The sequence below is a fragment of the Argiope bruennichi genome, chromosome 10 (assembly GCF_947563725.1).
Source record: "Argiope bruennichi chromosome 10, qqArgBrue1.1, whole genome shotgun sequence".
In the NCBI taxonomy this organism is placed as follows: domain Eukaryota; kingdom Metazoa; phylum Arthropoda; class Arachnida; order Araneae; family Araneidae; genus Argiope; species Argiope bruennichi.
In genome coordinates, this window is record NC_079160.1 from 72530272 (window position 1) to 72548378 (window position 18107).

At 31.3% G+C, this 18107-nt stretch overlaps 1 protein-coding gene across 1 annotated transcript in view; it reads right to left on the reverse strand.

Moving 5' to 3' along the window:
* Nucleotides 1-229: 229 nt before the first annotated feature.
* The window catches only part of LOC129988196 (spondin-1-like), a 59281-nt gene continuing 41403 nt past the window's right edge, over nucleotides 230-18107 (reverse strand). The window contains exons 11-14 of the mRNA XM_056096353.1: nucleotides 13137-13332; nucleotides 10937-11161; nucleotides 7866-8090; nucleotides 230-588 (exon numbers count right to left, since the gene is read on the reverse strand). Of these exons, the coding sequence (XP_055952328.1) occupies nucleotides 581-588; nucleotides 7866-8090; nucleotides 10937-11161; nucleotides 13137-13332 (654 nt within the window). The 3' untranslated portion in view covers nucleotides 230-580. The remainder of the gene's footprint in view (nucleotides 589-7865; nucleotides 8091-10936; nucleotides 11162-13136; nucleotides 13333-18107) is intronic.

The window sequence follows — 18107 nt, forward strand, 5'->3', positions numbered from 1 at the left end:
AATTAAATATTAAGTTAAAGATAATTTGTTGTACGAAGGTCAATTATGCATTACCGTATAAACCCTGAGATATAGTTTTCAATAGGGAAACGAAATTCATAGTATAACAGCTTATTTTTGATTCATTAATTTTTTACAATTACTTATCTGTTAACTTAACTATGAAAACTCTGCTGGCATCAAAACAGTTGATTTTCAAGAAATAAATGCATCCAAAAAGTAAAGCAAAGAATTTTAAAATGGATTTTATTCCTTATAAAAGTGCAAATGATAACAAATATTTATTTATTTTGAACTTCAGCCATTTACTGATTCATGAAACAACAACATATCTACGATATCTTACAAACATACCACAAGTTTCTTCAGAATCGTTCAGAATATATAAGCTCATGTTTAATGGCTTAGTCTCTGAAACTTTATTTGGTTAGTAATTTGCTGAAAGATCATTTCTTGCTGCTAAAACAAACTTACGTACAAAATGAATAAGAATAAATATACAGGATTCTTTACATTGAGATGTCAATAAAGTCAGTACTATACTGATATTTCACTAGTTCCAACACTTCATCTTCACTTTCTAGTTAGCTATAAAAATAAATGAAACATTAATTAAGGTAGCAGTTATAAATTATTTAAGATATATATCGATACAAATTATTAGTGCTTAAACTGAAAGCTTATAAATCTAAATGAAAATCAACGTTAAAAAAACATAATTGATACAACTCAAAACTACGTTATAGTCAGAAATGCTAAGTTCTGTCATACATATAACATGGGACCAAATGAAAACACTTTCATTACCTTTTATGAAGTTTTTCCAAATCAACTATAACAAATATTTTATATTTCAATACTCGGAATTCCATACTATTAAGATTAGATTCGAAACACAACACATAAATGTTTAAGCCCAATTCTCGCTCTGATCTGTCAACTCTCGTTTGGATTTTTTCTCAACTCTTAGATCAAATGCTCATCATACGTTGAAGTATATGTAAGTTGAGTTGAGTAAGTTCATATTATATATATAATTGTTCCCGTACTAATGAAAACACAGTAAATAAGATTATAAAATGGAGTAGTATGATCAAATAAAAATAAAATATTAAAAATACAAATACATAAAGCATAATATTATACGCGCAAACACATAGAATTATAGTCTAAATGATGTGGGAAAAATACTATTAATATGAGTACAAAAGGAAATGAAAGATGATTTATTTTGTGCAAATGCAGGAGGTAAAGCTATATTGTCCTTTAGTAGGCAATTCTTAAGTGTACGTCTTTCGGGAATAAACTTGGTGCATTCAAATATCAAATGCTTGGCATCCTCGACTGCACCACTGTAGCACGAACACCTGTCAGACGGTGACAAATTGAAGCGTTTTAAATAGGCTTTAAAATTTCCGTGCCCAATTAGAAACTGGGTAAGCCTAAAATTAGACTCAAAGTGGTTATCTTTTAAGCTTCTCTGAAATTCATCTGACATTCATTTTGTGTTTGTTTACAGATGCCGCATATTATTTGGTTTAAATATGAGTTTTTAAAAGATTTGTATAAAATTGAGATTGCTATAAAAGAGGTTTTCATAAACCTGTTGAAATTAGGGTAATTGGATGGGGAATTATCATTTTATAGTCCCACATAGATAAGCATGTTTCCTTTTCCTTGAATACAAAGAATGTGTTTGACTTTTATGTGGGTATGTGGTAGAAGATAATTTTTGAGATTTATTAAACTGTTCGCTTAGGATCAGAGAATGAGTCGAGTTAAATTTGTTTTTTTATGGCACAAAAGTCAGCTTTGGCTAAGCTGCGCCACATTCTTGAAATTAAAATATTTGTATAAATTTATAATAAAATCAAAACATGGAATGTTTACAAAATTCAAATATTTAAAAGTGTAAATCTGCGAGTCATGATAAAGCGAATCAATGGTATAAGGTATCGTATTGTGCTAAAAAGCGCGGTTAATGTTTATATATGATTATAAAAACCAATATTTTTTTTAAAAAACTAAAAAGGCCAACATGTGGAGTTTTGGCCCTTTTTGAATTCTGAAAACATGCAAGGCGCTGGATAGAAAACCGTGGACACTCCACAAGAACATGTACAACAGACATAGGACTATTACACATTGAGCAAAATGGTGTTGGGTCCCCCGTCAACAAATGTCTGTGGATGAATCGAGCCTAATCCTCGACCTAGTTAAAATTGAGTCTAGTTTTCTGCTCTGTAAAGTGGACCAGAAATCTATTGTAGGCTTAATTGTATGAAGCTTATTACGAATCTGTGCGTCCCATTCAGTTTGTCATTTGGAATGCAAAATATGACTTATATATTTTTTATTATCAGAAAGAGGTGTCTGTGTTGGCAAGAAAGTAGTAGCCAATTTAATTGCCATTTCGACATTTTCATTTCCTGGAATTCCCACATGTGCAGGAACTCAGCATAAAATAATTTGAAAGCCCTTCCAGTTAAAACAGGATCAGAGAAGTTTTTGCATTTTTCAGTGCTATAATAAACACGGCAACCTGATTCCCAATTTCCCATATTAAGTCCAACTGATCTGACATGAATGACATGTTATAATTATATAGTCATCAAAATTAATCTATTGGATTGTTAAGAAAAATTAGGGACTTAATTTAATTCTCATATATCAGTTTTATTAATGCAAGAACACTCAGCAAGATTTATAAGCGATTTCAATGAAAATTAGGAGTTGTATCCTGAAATTGATTAAAGCAATTACAGCAAAGACCCTTGATCAAGCACTTTAGTGGATCTGAGGTTAAATATCTGAATAACCAGAGAAGCTATCTCTACAAATTCAAACTGAATTTTGAAGGGTATCAATAGGCGAGTTTATAAATGATAGATTAACCATAAAAAGCTATTCCGACCCCACCCCCCGAAGGAACACGGAAAAATATGAATAACCGGAAGCAACAACATTATTGGAGGCAACTAAGGTTGAGTCTTAAGGGAGATCACCGGCTACGGCACAATACCTCCCATCGGAGACACATCCCATCAATGATAGGGGTTAGCTGACTACAGTCATTTTTTTTATTCACCAAGGCGGCGAGAAACAACCATTATTCTTGTAGCTTCTCATCCCTATACCTGAGGTGCCTCCTGGGGGGGATTTATAAAAGATAGATGGGATTTGTTTAAATTTAGACAATAAGTTAGTTCAATTTTAAAGTGCCATCTAAGATTTGCAACACGAAGTAAGAGTGATATGCAAACTAAATGATTGTTTTGAAACGAAAATTCAAGAACCGAAAGTCGTTTTACCAGGGTTCGAAGACAAATCCGGTGGATGTTGTCAGGATTTTATAGAAATATTTTTCATTTAAAAGTTTTATTTGCGAACCAATAAACTTCTGAAATATTGTGAAACATTTACGATTTTAATAAGTCGATGGCTTTAAACATGTGCAATTTTCACAGTCATTGTATGACAAAACAACTCTAATTCGCCAATACATTTTGAGAAACAAGTTTATTATTAAATTTTGCCGATTCAACTTTTGGTGAGAGTTGTTTTGATTCTACCGTTCAAGTAATTTAAAATAAGGTAGCAGTTCTAAATACTTTTATACAGAAGTTTCAGATGGCTTGATAATCTGAATAGGGTCAAACTGTATCTTATGCTATTTCTTCGAAATTTACTCTTAAATTACAAAGAAGACGCAGTGGCCTCATGACAGTCTTAGCTTCGAGAACAGAGTTTCAGTGGTTCATATTTCGACTCCAAGATGATTTGTCGCGTATGCGGGCATGAGCATGTTAAATCGACCCTTCTCTGAAGAGGAAGATCTCAGTTTATATGTTGTTCTTTTCATTTGACTATTGATCGAAAATGCGTCTATTCCAATCAAATAGCAATCTAACTTAATTAAAGGTACCGGAAAAAGAAATATAGGTATTTATTGAAGGAAAATCAAGTTCTCCACTCGTAAATTAGAACTGAACATGAATTACACTACTTTGATGCGTTTTAACGGGAGTTTAATACTGAAGCGCATAAGAAATACGATGTCATAACAAATCTTGGTCATTTTAGGAAGTCATAGTCCTGTAATTGACTCTCCGAGTCCCCCGAAGGCACACGGACAAAGAAAACTGAATAACAGGACCGCCTCAATAGCAGAATTGGCAGGAACTGTGGTTAAGTCCAAAAGGCCATCACAGGCCACGGTACAACCCTTCCCGAAGGAAGTACGTTCAGTCATCGATGGGAGGAGCCACATCCCCCACCTATTTATGTACCCTCCAGGGTGGCGAGATCCAACTACCATACCGGAAGCATCTCATCCTCTTTTCGAGGTGCCCCCCCCCGGAGGGATGAAAATCTCAGGAATGTCATTTCCATACAAAGAGAAAGAAAATATGAGGAAGGAATTTACATCATTTTTACACAATCTACACCACAGGAAGCGGTGTTCTCGAAACTTTCTCGCATATTCGTCAATTAAATTGTTTTCCCTTCTTCTCCAGCCTAAACTTATGATTTTTGACTAAGGTTATGCCAATGTATTCGCCAGTGACTCTCCGTCTGTATTCACCAGTGTATGAATGCCTTGCATACACTGGCGAACAATAGTTACAAGATATAGACGTTTGACATGAATCCAGTATTTTCTATTATTTCTAGTATTCTATTGCTTGAGTATATATTTTGGATGTCTTTTCAACAACCAATTATAATCACAATTTGACACAGAACTGCAACTGTAGTAACAAAATCATAAATTTAAATTCTTGTGTTTAATAGTTACTGCAATTACATAAATGTAAGATGGTCAGATTTTCATGGTAATTTTATTATATCAGTTTAATGCTGGAAAAAATTTAATCAAAATTCAATGGTAACCTTTTGATTTTGTTTTTCTAAAATAATACATATTAAAGTGTTTTAAAATTTCAAATTGCTCCATGCGCATTAAAATAGAACATAAATCTATTTTTTCAGATTTTTTAGATAGATACTTTAAAATTCTACACGGTATTTTGCATGCTTTACTCGATTGAAAATGCAATTTTTACTTTGAATTATTTGACATTTTTTTGGAATTAAAAATCATTGCAGTGATATTGCTTGAGGTTCATGCAAAATTATATCATTATATGTTTATACAGTATAACAGAAACTTGTTGCAAGTTAAAATAGGATGCGCATGGAGTATTTTAAAACATCAGCATTTGTAGAAAAACGAAAGTGTGCAACTGTCTAAATGTGAAATAGGGGGAGGGGGATTTAGCTTAATATCAATAAAAAAGCTTCAAGAATGAGCAAACAAATAACGATACCGAAGTAATTCGTTTTGCAAACGATTACACCCAATCCAACTATTCATAAAAGATCAAAATTTTTTAAAAAATCATATTTTTGTCAATTTTTCACATTTCGACATCTTTAATAGATTTTTGTTCAAGAAACTTAATGTTTTCAATTTCACGCATTTTAAGTATGTAATGAAAAAATATTGTAGTCATTAAAAAATTTGAATTGGAGATTTTTACAAATCTCCAAGTTTAAGAGGGCCGCGGTGACCTGGTAGTAAGGTCTTTGCTTCGGAATCGGAGGGGGGGGGGGGGATCAAGTTCGAGAACTGATTTCACCGAAGACCTTTCTAGTAAGCGGGTATGGTGAACATTAAATACTTCGGGACCAAACATCTTTTCATTTGTGTTGTATGGAAGTTTAGAGAGGGAGGTACCGCTCTGGTGTTGTCCTAGTCATCTGACCATGGTTCAAAATTACGAGGTCCACGTCCAAATAGCTCTAGTGTTACTTTAAAGCAGGGCTTTAATATAACTAAACTAAACCAAGTTTCAGATCTCCCTGAATCAGAGAAATTTATTTTTGAAATTATATTCGTCTGTCTGTCGCTTTATCCACGAAAGCGATATCTCAAATACGCTGTGAACTAGACGAATGAAATTTGGTATATGAGCTTTGCACCAAATGCGTCGATTTGTATCAAATTTTGAAAGAAATCCTTTGGATATTCAAGTCTATATATCCGGCTGTCTGAGTGCAAGTGAACGCGACAATTGTAAAACGTTTAGAGCTAGATTGATAAAATTTAATACTTTTAGTCTGTGTTTTCTCATGTACTTAACGGTGGTAACTCAAAAATGCGAGGATTTAAATAAATAAAATTTGGTACTATTTATTTAAGTATCACGAAGCACCCATTCATTTTTCGATGAGGGGGGGGGAGGTTTGAGGGTGAGACGCGGAAAGATGAGCGCATTTCCGGAAGTTTTTGTCACTTTTTGACTTTGATTTTCACTTCACTAGATACTTTTTCGTACACTTCCCCCCTCCCCCTTTATATGTGAGTGTCATGTCTTTTCTGATCTTACTATTTTATTTCAACAGAAGAAGGAAGAAAATTTTAAATAATGTTATTAAATGTGACCGAGATTATCTATCGTTGTTAAATTCAAAATTTTATTGAAAAAATTCAATAACAAATAAAAGAAATATTGTAACATAAATATTGTTATTATTTTGTAAAAAAGGGAATTATTAAATTTTCAAAACAAAAATCTTCCATTTATCCATCGCAATTTTATGTTTAAGCCCCTTACAGTAAATAAAAATTGCTCTTAAGTATATTTTTTTTGTCGACAATATTACGAGTTATCCGCACTTTTTACATTCTCTTAAATCCTCAAATAATCCGAGTCCACCTTAATACTAAATGCAAATATCTCCTCATTTCATTTTACCTTTCACTGCTATTTTGACGAAATAAACGGATCTTGACGCATGCGCAAAACATGGAGGGTTTTCGAATTCGAGAATGAACAGTATATGATTTTGTAAAAATAATTGTAGTTCTATGTCATTTTTTTCATTGTCATTTTTCCTAAAAAATAGAGAATTCAAAATATATATTCATTAGATTCTCTGGTACTTGCTATACGTTAGCGATTGATTAATCTCTCTCTCTCTCTCTATTAATATTTAATAATACTTTATATTTATTATATATGCTTTACATATTTATTAATTAAATTTGTTTTGATGGATAATTAATGATTAAATATCCATCGAAACAACAAATCAATAATGTTCTGTATTGTGAACTTCTGCTGAGGTCAGTTTTCCTTTTCCTAAGTTTATTTTTTTCGTTTACTTTCATATTTTAATAATTGTTCATTTTTTTATAATATGCATTTTTTTTAAGATTATGATTTATTTAACCTTTGAAATTGTTGTGTAAAATTTGTTTTATCCAAATTGTGAAGATTTTGTTATACAGCTTTTGCTTTGCTTTGGCTACAACACTTGCTTAGCTATACAACACCTGGTTTGCTTTGTTAAACCTGTGGTAAGCTAGTGGACATGAATACTGTTGCAAACCTGTAGTTTTGGCTTCCCAACACGAATAGTGTCATCGTAAGAAAGACCGTTATACGATCTGTCCTGTGCGTGCTGAGCGGGTGCCGCATCAATGTCCTCAGAGCTTGGCGACAATCTTCCAGACCAATCAGGGCGTATCTGGGTGTATCTCGGTTCCTTAGCGGATGGATCGTGAAAATTCTCGAACTTTCCAGTATTATCTATTTTGTCGCCAAAGTCACCAAATTTGTCGCCAAGCTCTGAGGTCATTGACGTGGCACCCGCTCAGCACACACAGTACAGATCGTACAACGGTCTTTCTTACGATGACACTATCCGTGCTGGGAAGCCAAAACTGCATGTTTGCAACAATACTCAATTGGAACATTTGTACACCCAAATTAAAGAGCAAAGATCAAATGATTTGTAATTAGTCTGTTTGTATTGAGATATATGACAAGTTTATTATGATTAATTAAGCAACTTACGGCATGGTGGATTTTCCTTGCATTTTCTCTTCTGTACTAGTTTGCCAGGACATGGCTGCCCACCGTTCTCAGGATTCTGCTTGACCACACGCCTGCGCTCCTTTCGTCCGTTCCCACATGTCCTAGAACATGGAGTCCAATTTGACCAATTGCTGACGACACAGTCGATGACGTCCAGTGGAGAGGAAGATGACATTAACAAAGGCATGGCAGTATTCATAGAATCTACAAAAAATGTGATGCATGAATCACTAAAGCCTGTTAAAATTCTAGAAGTCGAGTATGGGCTTTTGTTTAGACTGGAAACTGAATTATATGTTAACCCTTTATCTACTGACGGCACTTATAAGTACCAATCACTTTAAAACTTTATAGCACAACAACCATTAATATATACTGATGGTACGTTTTAGAAACAGTCTTAACTCTACTTTTTCTTGATAGATGGCAGTAGTTGTTCTAGGCTGATGAATTTTGTGAGGAAGAAAGCTATTTTCGAACGGACATAGTGTTCTTTTGCTGCCATTTGGATTGCCGCTCTTATCTTTTCTTTGCTATAAATGTATAATATAAAACAAAATTTAAGTGTTGTATTTTTTTATTCATTCTGTATTGCCTTAGAATATTATTTGCCCAATCATTATAAGATAACAGATTATGTAATGTGATTAACGGTCGAATTATTCGGTGGTACTTATAAGTACCGCCAGTACACGTAGTGTTGGAGAAAAACTTGTTTTCATTTTGTATATGTAATTATCTATAGTATTTCTGTTTGTTATAATGTAATTATGAAAGTGTAGAGTAGCAATATGTTTTAGTATTTTTTATAGATTTCAATTATAGATTTTTAAAAAATTATTTAATTTTTACTAACACAGTCAAGAGCATTTGAAAATGTTAGTATTGAATGTGAATTTGCTTTTGCATTCCGAATAAAAAAATAAGCTAGATTTTACTTGCAAAGTCTAAAGGAGACTCAAAGATGGTACCAAAATTGCTGTTATCGCACCCATTGTTGTAAAAGACTACAATGGACACATGGGGGGAATTGATAAAGTCGACATGTTAGGTGCTATTTATGATAGGGGCAGGAAATCGAAAAAATGGTGGCACAGGCTTTTTTTTTTGTTATGCTAGAAATGGCATATGTAAATTCATATATTGCATATGTGGAAGTGCGTCGTGAGAAAATGTCGTCCCTCGAATACAAGAGCTGCATTACCAAAGGATTACTAACAAAATCAAAACCACAACCAAAGCGAAAAGTGAGACCTAAATCTAATGGAGATGAACAAACTTTTTTTGCAAAAAAAGGGATGAAAACTAAATTTGTCTGTTTCTAATGATGTTCGTTTAGAAAATAGAGAATACCATTGGTCAACATTCATGTCGAATCGAAGACGTTGTGAATTTTGTGCACTCAAAAATATGCAATCAAAACCGCATTCAAAATGCTCAACTTGTAATATATTTTTGTGCGTAAATGAAAAAAAAAATTGTTTTTATGATTATCATCAAATTTGAATTTCTACCTTTATTATGTATAAAATAAAATTATGTCGATTTGATAATTTCTTTGTTTTCTTATGAGTGTTTTTTGGTTATTTAGCACTTTTAAGAGGTTAAATATCGTTAGAAATATCATTCGCAATTTTTTTCTATTATGAGGAAATTTATACATAGTGTACTGACGGTATTTTTAAGTACCACTTTAATTAATTAGTTCTAAAAAATTTCGCACCGGGAAGATATTTTTTATGTATATTCTTTAATTATCAATAAGGCAGCTAAAAAATGTATTTATGAAGACATTTTCAGTAGTTCATAATGCGGTAGATAAAGGATTAAGTTGCTTATTTCATCATATGAAGAAGACAACAAATAATAGAAATGTTCAAAATTAAATTAAAAAAGAAAAAATTTCATTTTGTAGTGCTTGGTTTTTGAAAGACATTAAATAATAGTTTTCATGAGCATTAGGATAGTCGGAAAATAATTTCAGTTTTAATAATTGAAATAAAAAGTTAACTTCAAATTTAATTTTCACCGCTTTCGTTTTTGAAAATCTACCATTATGATACAGCTAATAATCAGGGGTTAATCGCAGAACAACCCTTTTAGAGTAATGCTTTTTTTCAGTTGCAAATTCCGATAGGTAGAAAAGCATTTATAGGTCTTTTTTGACTATTTTTTCCAGATAGAATGAATTTTTTTTTCAAAAAATAATGCAGGTCTCGATTTTAAATTTTTATCTGTTATTTCTTTCTATGTTGCAGGAAATTAAATAAAATTCAAAAAAATTAACTCAAATAAAAAAAATTAAAATAAAAAGTTTTTTTTTTAATTTGTGCTTTTTAAACATTTGCTCCTGACCTAACTAATCTATCATAACATTCGCAAGCTCAGGTCTTTCTAAAATCGACACCTTCTTTATTTAAGCTTTTTTTCCAAATAAAAAGCTTACACTTAAATGCGCAAAAACTGGTGTTACAATTTCCATTTTCTTCCTCGCCATATTGAATAATATATTCGGGTGCAAATTTGAAGATCTAATTTAAAAAGCCAATTCAGCAATTTAAACCAATATAACCCCCGTTATGTATTTTGACCATGTCTTAGTACAATTCGATTGGACTATTAGAAAAAACTACGCATTATAAACTATAGAAGATAAAATTTAAAAAAATACGATTTTTAATTGATAATAAACATTATTATGCTATGATGTTTCTAGATTAGAAGTTCACATGACTTCTGTTTCTTTTCGATAATGATGCGAAATTATGTTGAGAAGTTAATATGACGTCGATTAATTATAAAAATATTATTTTAATTGAATTCAAATTTATCATCATTAAATAAATTAAGTAAATTTATATAAAATCAGTGTAAAACACAGTTAACAATGAAAATATTAAACTCATTCGATAGTACTTAAAGACTGTCAACTACTTCGGTTGGCGATAGTTTGCATTTTTTTGGCGATTTATTGGCATAAAAATAAACCAACAAATATTTCTTTTCTTTAGAAAACTAAACTTAAACTCATGTATAAGATACAAACATACCTGTGTAGGGTTGCATAGTACTAGTGGTATTCATTGCAATACTGTCCGCATTTGAAAGGGCGAGCTCGCACGTTCGGTGACAATCTGCATATCTGTCGAAGTTGTTTTCGTTTCCTCTACAACCTCCATAGATGAACTGAAGGCACATTCTGCGATTCACATCATAGAACCAACGAGGAAAATAGCCTCGACAAGGTCCGATCTCTTTGGACTGCATGCATATTTCTAGAGAGCAAAAACCAGTATTTAGTAAAGAAATATGCACAAATATTTTTTAATGTACATAATTGGAAGGTCAGCCTTGATAATTAGACAGTTATAGCTGATGTAAAACAAGTGTAGCTTCATACATGCATAAGTTTTCGATATGATTACCAGTGTTACCTTCGGCTTATTTCTAGCGATGTGAAATTCATAGAATACTAGAAATAATATCAGTCTTGTCGTATATACTGGTACCCTGGTATGGAACACTGGTCTTATATGCTGGTAACTGGTAGTTGAATATCAGCATATCAGGTTTGGGATAGAACAATCTATCGTTTTAGAGACTTTGGAACAATTAGGCAGTAGCCTATGAATGAAGTTTCTATCAACGATATGGAACGATTGAAAGTACACCAATTTTGTTGATGGAATTATCTGCCATTGCAAGAATAATCTGCGATTAAAGTGTCGATGTTGCTCAGTCGCAGTGGAACTTCGATTGAGCTATTTATTGCTTCAAAACTCTCTGGAATAATGTGGTAGCGATTCAGAACTGAACCCTGAATATGGTCACCGCCACTGCTTGCTCTCAACAATATGGAAATCTTAGAATGGTTGAAGCAATACTAGTTTTGTTGTAAAACTAGTTGATTCAAGATAGTGCTACCTATCACTCCGAGAGTTTTAGGAATAGTTGGGTAAGAACCGAAGGCTAAATCTTTGCTCGTTGGCGCTCGAAATTACTCTACTCGAAATTGTCCTTATGAGTGAGATTTTATTTCAAAGAAAAAAGAGCCATTTCATGGAATTTTCTATTGAAGTATGATATAGGGGCACACTACTGAATCCGAAATATCAAAAGAAATAAAAAACTGGAACTGTTTTAGGTATTCCATAATTTCTATATTGTTGATAACAAGGTGTTAGTTATTACATCAAAAGACTATAAAAGTTTTAATTCCTTAAATGTTTTATTTTAGTTATAATCTAATTAGATACCGGCGTCCTGGCATAGAGGTAGCGCATCTTCCCCGTGATCTGGGCGTCCCGAGTTCGAATCCCGGTTCGGGCATGGTTGTTCTTCATCTGTGAAGTGTGTGTGAATGTGCCCTGTAAAAAAGGGGTTGTGCAAGCAAATGTGTGTGTGTCATCTTCATATGAGCTAGAAGTCAGACTTCTGCCCTCGGGTGCTCAGGGATCTTTACCCTCAGAAGCTACTGCACCCCCTTTCCGTGGTAACGCGGACACGACATCATCATCTAATTAGATGACAAGTTTCATTTCGAGAACGTGCTACCTTACTGACTAAGTTAAAAATTCAGAGAACATTTGAGGTATTTGTGCTACATATAAAGGCTTTGTTATCCAAATATAACGTCTTTGAATATTTTTAATTCATTTTATAAATTTAAAAAATGATTTTTCAATGCCTGCAAGACTCATGCACGTGATGATTAAGAAATTAAAGCAAGTACCAATGTTTTAACAGCTATAATTATATAGTTTCTCCAATAGTTGCGAAGCTGGTATAAAGAGGTATTCTTTTAATAAAATTCATCGTAAATTTTTCATAATTCATTTATATTACAGCCATTTTATTACATTAAAGCGAAATTTATTATCTGTTTCGCATATTGCATTTGATTCAAAACTAACTTCATTTGAATTAAGTTATTTTACTAATGGGAATACTTTAGCTGTGTTCATTAAGGTTTTCGCTGAACATTTTGCGATGAAAAGAAAGTGGGAGTTGCCATTCGAAAATTAGTACTTTCTGCACTTGTAATCGTAATCGCGAAAGCCACTGTGCTGTCGTTCACAAAATCCCCAATTCATACCTTTGAATAACTAAAACTATATCTGAAATTTCATTTCGGTAGGTTGAACGGACCGGCCACTAGAGGTTCATATATTGGAGATGTTTTTTTTTATGCCACCCTGATATCCAGTATTATTTCATCATACGAATTTGTACAATATTAAGTGCCCTCACTTCTCACATTCGTGATATCAGTAGAACAGTCTTCCTTCTCTGCAGTACAGGGTTCCTTCTGTGCCAGTTCTAAGGTGCACATGTTGCTGGAGGCTGGACGCAGATACAGCCTCGTGCGCACCTTATAGCCCGTTCCACAGGTCACCGTACATGGTGACCATTCAGACCAATGAGTCACGGGACATTTGGGATCCACCTGGAAAAAATAATTCAAAGTATAATATGATTTCACCAATCGATTACTTTTAGATTTTGGTTAGGTAAAACCACCCATCTATACTTATAATAAAGATGAATGTTTGTATGTGTAGACACTCTACAGATCAGACCGTTTGACCGAGAGCTACCAAATTTGGTCCAGATATACTTTGGAGAATGGGAATGTGCATCTCGGAGCGATTTTGTTTGAAATTATAATTAGAATTAAATGATAACTAGGCTGAATTTTGGCATTTTTCCATGATAACTTCGGAAAATATAATTTCACAAAAATAAATTTTGCACCGCAACAAAATTTAAAAAAAAATGTCAATAATATCAAATTTTACCATATAAATTAAGTTTCTATTTTTAATGAATTAAAAAAATCTATTTTGAGTCCATTTTCCAACAATTCATTTGAATGTTTTGTTTATTCTCACAAAATTAAAATAAAATTTAGCCTGCACGAAGAAGTTACGAGATATATCAATTGAATATAATGATAAATACAAGTAAGTAAAAAAGTTTCGGTGGACTTTTAAAATATCTATATAATTAATTCAATAATTCTGTATTATTTAAGGTAAACATGACATTTTATATATATATATATATATATATATATATATATATTATATAAACACACATACAAATGCCCATGCTATTAGGATGTTGTTTCTAAACAATTAGTATTAGACAGGTACATGTAACATGAAAAATGGTCTAATGAAGTAAAGAATACTAATTTTTGCAATATGAGCTAATAAATGTTCTGATGAATAAAGGACCTATATATTTTCATACAGACCCTCATATTTAGTAAAACATTGTTTATTCTTTAAAATTTTAAATAAAAAAGAAGACAAATTTTCATAGCTCATTCATTATTACTTAAATTGAGTCAGCCATGAAAATGAGAAAATTACTATCCTATAAAAATACGCAATTTTAGAGCATTCCATTAACCGGTCCAAAAAGATGTCAATCGGTTTGTCATCTGGAGTTTCTCCAAGACTGTTTGGTCTAAAATAATGAAATTGTTGACTTTCTTAAAGTAGTGATATTCAGAACTTTATAACTCGGTCAGATTTGATCACAGAAGATTGAAACTTTTTTAAATTTAAAAGTTAGAGCATTAAGAATATTTCTTTGAATAGGATTCCTTAGGAGCAAATAACTGTATAAAATTGGAATTTCATAATTTTTCAGAAGTACATTGATTGTTTGGGACAAAATAAATTTTTATTATTAACTGAATTAAATAGTTTTGAAAATAAAACGGAAAATTGAATTTTATGATGTATCAGATACATTTTTATTGAATTATTGAGACATTGTATAAATCATAAAAAATATTCTGCAGTGCACATAAGACTTTAATGCTAAGCGTTTCTGTTTTCTGTACACATATTTCAATAGTTTTGAAAATAAAACGGAAAATTGAATTTTATGATGTATCAGATACATTTTTATTGAATTATTGAGACATTGTATAAATCATAAAAAATATTCTGCAGTGCACATAAGACTTTAATGCTAAGCGTTTCTGTTTTCTGTACACATATTTCTAAAATTTTTTTGATTTCAGTTAGTGTTTTTTAAGGTATCACTTCCACTTCAGTAAACACTATATGATTATCAAAATTTAGAGCCTAAATATATTTTGCTGGAGAAGCTTTTAGGAGACCAAATTACATAAAATATTTAAATGAAAATTAGTGAACATTAATTCCTGACAACTTGTTTGTCGCCAAAGGCAGCTAGTTTAAATGACTAGAAAAATCGTAGAAAAAGTTACCCAGCCCCAAAAAGTGTACGAATTTCACCAATTTTAATTTAATATGAAAGATTATGATCACGAATCAAGTCTCACTAAGCTTACTTTCAATAGTCGCTTTTCCTCACCATCTCCCAATTTCGAGAGGAATTTGAAAGACACTATTTCATCGTACTCATTGGCACTTTCTAAGAGAAAGAAGTCACGATAGAGCTTCCTAGCTCCAACAACTAAAGAGATTTTACTTATTTCTTTTTCTTATGAAAACTCATAGTCTCTAGATATATCATCAGTGATCGCTGTTTCTTATCAATTTCATTTTAAGAGATCGCAAAATGAAACTTTGGAAGAACTTCCAGATTCCAAAATCAAAGCGATTTTGCTAATACATTCCATTCTTTGCGAACATGGACAATGAATCAGTATGCTATTTGGTTACTGTGCAAGTATAATTTAAATTAAAACTCACTTTTTTGTTTTAAGATGTAGTTTATCAAAATTGACTAACATCACTATATTAATACAATTAACATCATGAGCGAACAGCTGATGGCCAGAGGCAATTAGTCTTCTTTAAAAAAGATTTTAAAGGGGAGTTAGAGCAAAGCTTCACCATATTTGATAAAATTAGAATAAAAGATCTGTAATCACATTAGATCATCTTTTTGGTAAATTATTATCTTCTATCTTTAGTAATAAATTTACCCATTATATGTATTGATATAATAATAGCATAGTTTGTAAGATGATAAAAGACAACAGATTCACTTTTCGAGGACAATGAAATGATAATATTTTTGTGGCTGGAGATTTTGAAATTCTGGTTACTGAAATATGGTTCGTCGGTATAATTAGTTATTGAAATATGAAGTATGGTCTCAATCGATCTCACAGTCAAATAATTTTGAAATTTTGATAGACATTTTAATTTTGAAGCCTTTTCTCTCTATTGCACTATCCGTCTTTTTATCTTAATGCCATTTTATCTATTTGAACTCAGAAACGGAAAATGTTTAAAATTTAATGAATCATATAACGTTAGTTTTCATAAAAATGTAAGGATAGTAAGTGGTAATTTCGTATTTTAAGTACTATCTTAGATGTGTCTTATTTATTGGTTCAATAAAGAAACAATGCAGCTACAATAGGTAAGTAAAACTTTAAAGAACAATAGTATAATTTTATACGCCCGATTATAACAGGAAAATGAAACAGTGTTTAAAAGTGGGTGCACTTAAAATTTTTGTTTCGTTGCTTATTTATAAAGTGAAGTCTTAATTATAAGTACAACAATATTTACAGAATTTTATTAAATATATATTATAAACAGAAACCTATTCAACATCGAAAAATAAGACTTATATTTGCACTTTTATTATAAAGAATGGGATAAAAGTCGAGGACGGATTATTTATCGGGACAATGAAAACGATTTGAGTTTTATTTCAACAAAGAAGTATATCTCTGCAATATCTTTAAAAATTTTATAATTTAAATAATTTTTAATCTATTAAAATTTCAAAAACATTTCCTATAATGTATGCTAGACTCTCTAAAGTATACTTGTGTCAGATTTCGTAGTTCTAGATCGTAGTTACCTATAGAATTTCAATACACACACATTCAAACGCGTTATCACAGTACACATTCGATTTTTTATTATTAGATATTAGTGAGAATGATGTGTATTTATATAAAAGTATGAATGAAGCATTTAGTATGAAAAAATGAGAATAATGTGTATTTATATAAAAGTATCAATGAAGTATTTGGCAAGAGAAATAAGAATGATGTGTATGTATATCAAAGTATGAATGAAGCATTTAGTAAGAAAAATAAGAATGATGTATATGTAAATAAAAGTATGAATGAAGCATTTAGTAAGAGAAATAAGAATGATGTGTATGTAAATGAAAGTGTGAATGAAGCATTTAATAAGAAAATGAGAATGATGTGTATTTATATAAAATTATGAATGAAGTATTTGGTAAGAAAAACGAGATGATTTGTATTTATATAAAAGTATGAATGAAGTATTTGGTAAGAAAAATGAGAATGATGTGCATTTATATAGAAGTGTGAATGAAGCATTTAATAAGAAAAATGAGAATGATGTGTATTTATATAAAATTATGAATGAAGTATTTGGTAAGAAAAATGAGATGATTTGTATTTATATAAAAGTATGAATGAAGTATTTGGTAAGAAAAATGAGAATGATGTGCATTTATATAGAAGTGTGAATGAAGCATTTAATAAGAAAAATGAGAATGATGTGTATTTATATAAAATTATGAATGAAGTATTTGGTAAGAAAAATGAGATGATGTGCATTTATATAGAAGTGTGAATGAATTATTTGGTAAGAAAAATGAGAATGATGTGCATTTATATAGAAGTGTGAATGAATTATTTGGTAAGAGAAATGTAAATGGAGATATAATATGACTTTGAATGTGTGGAAACATAAAAATAATGCAATACAAAATTATAAATATCGCCTAGGGACAATCATAGAATGCAGTAAATCTAGCAAAATGGTACTTTATTTCTATATTTTCCCCATAATTTGCCAGTTGCAACATTCCTATTTATAATTACCTGCTTATAACATCCCCAACAATATACAGTAACTTTCAATATACAGTAACTTTCTAATAGTAAATAATAGTGGTAATTGACTTATAATGAGGAATTTCCAAGCAAATTAGTCAAGTTCATTATAACATTTTGAAAGTACGCAGTTTTTCATATTTTAATGTAATTATCTAAAACAAAAAATATATAAAAGCAATTTTAATAATTGCTTTAATTGTTTGTTTATCAAATTTTAAATTAAAACTTGAGCTATGGCGAATTCACAAAGAAATCGTGTGAAGTGTTATTAACTCCCGCATGCACTCCAAAACCAAGTCCCAGTGCTGAGGTTATAACAATCAATTGGCATCTCTCTCTTCTGCGTTTCAAAAATGCAGTTATTTTTGTCTTGGGGT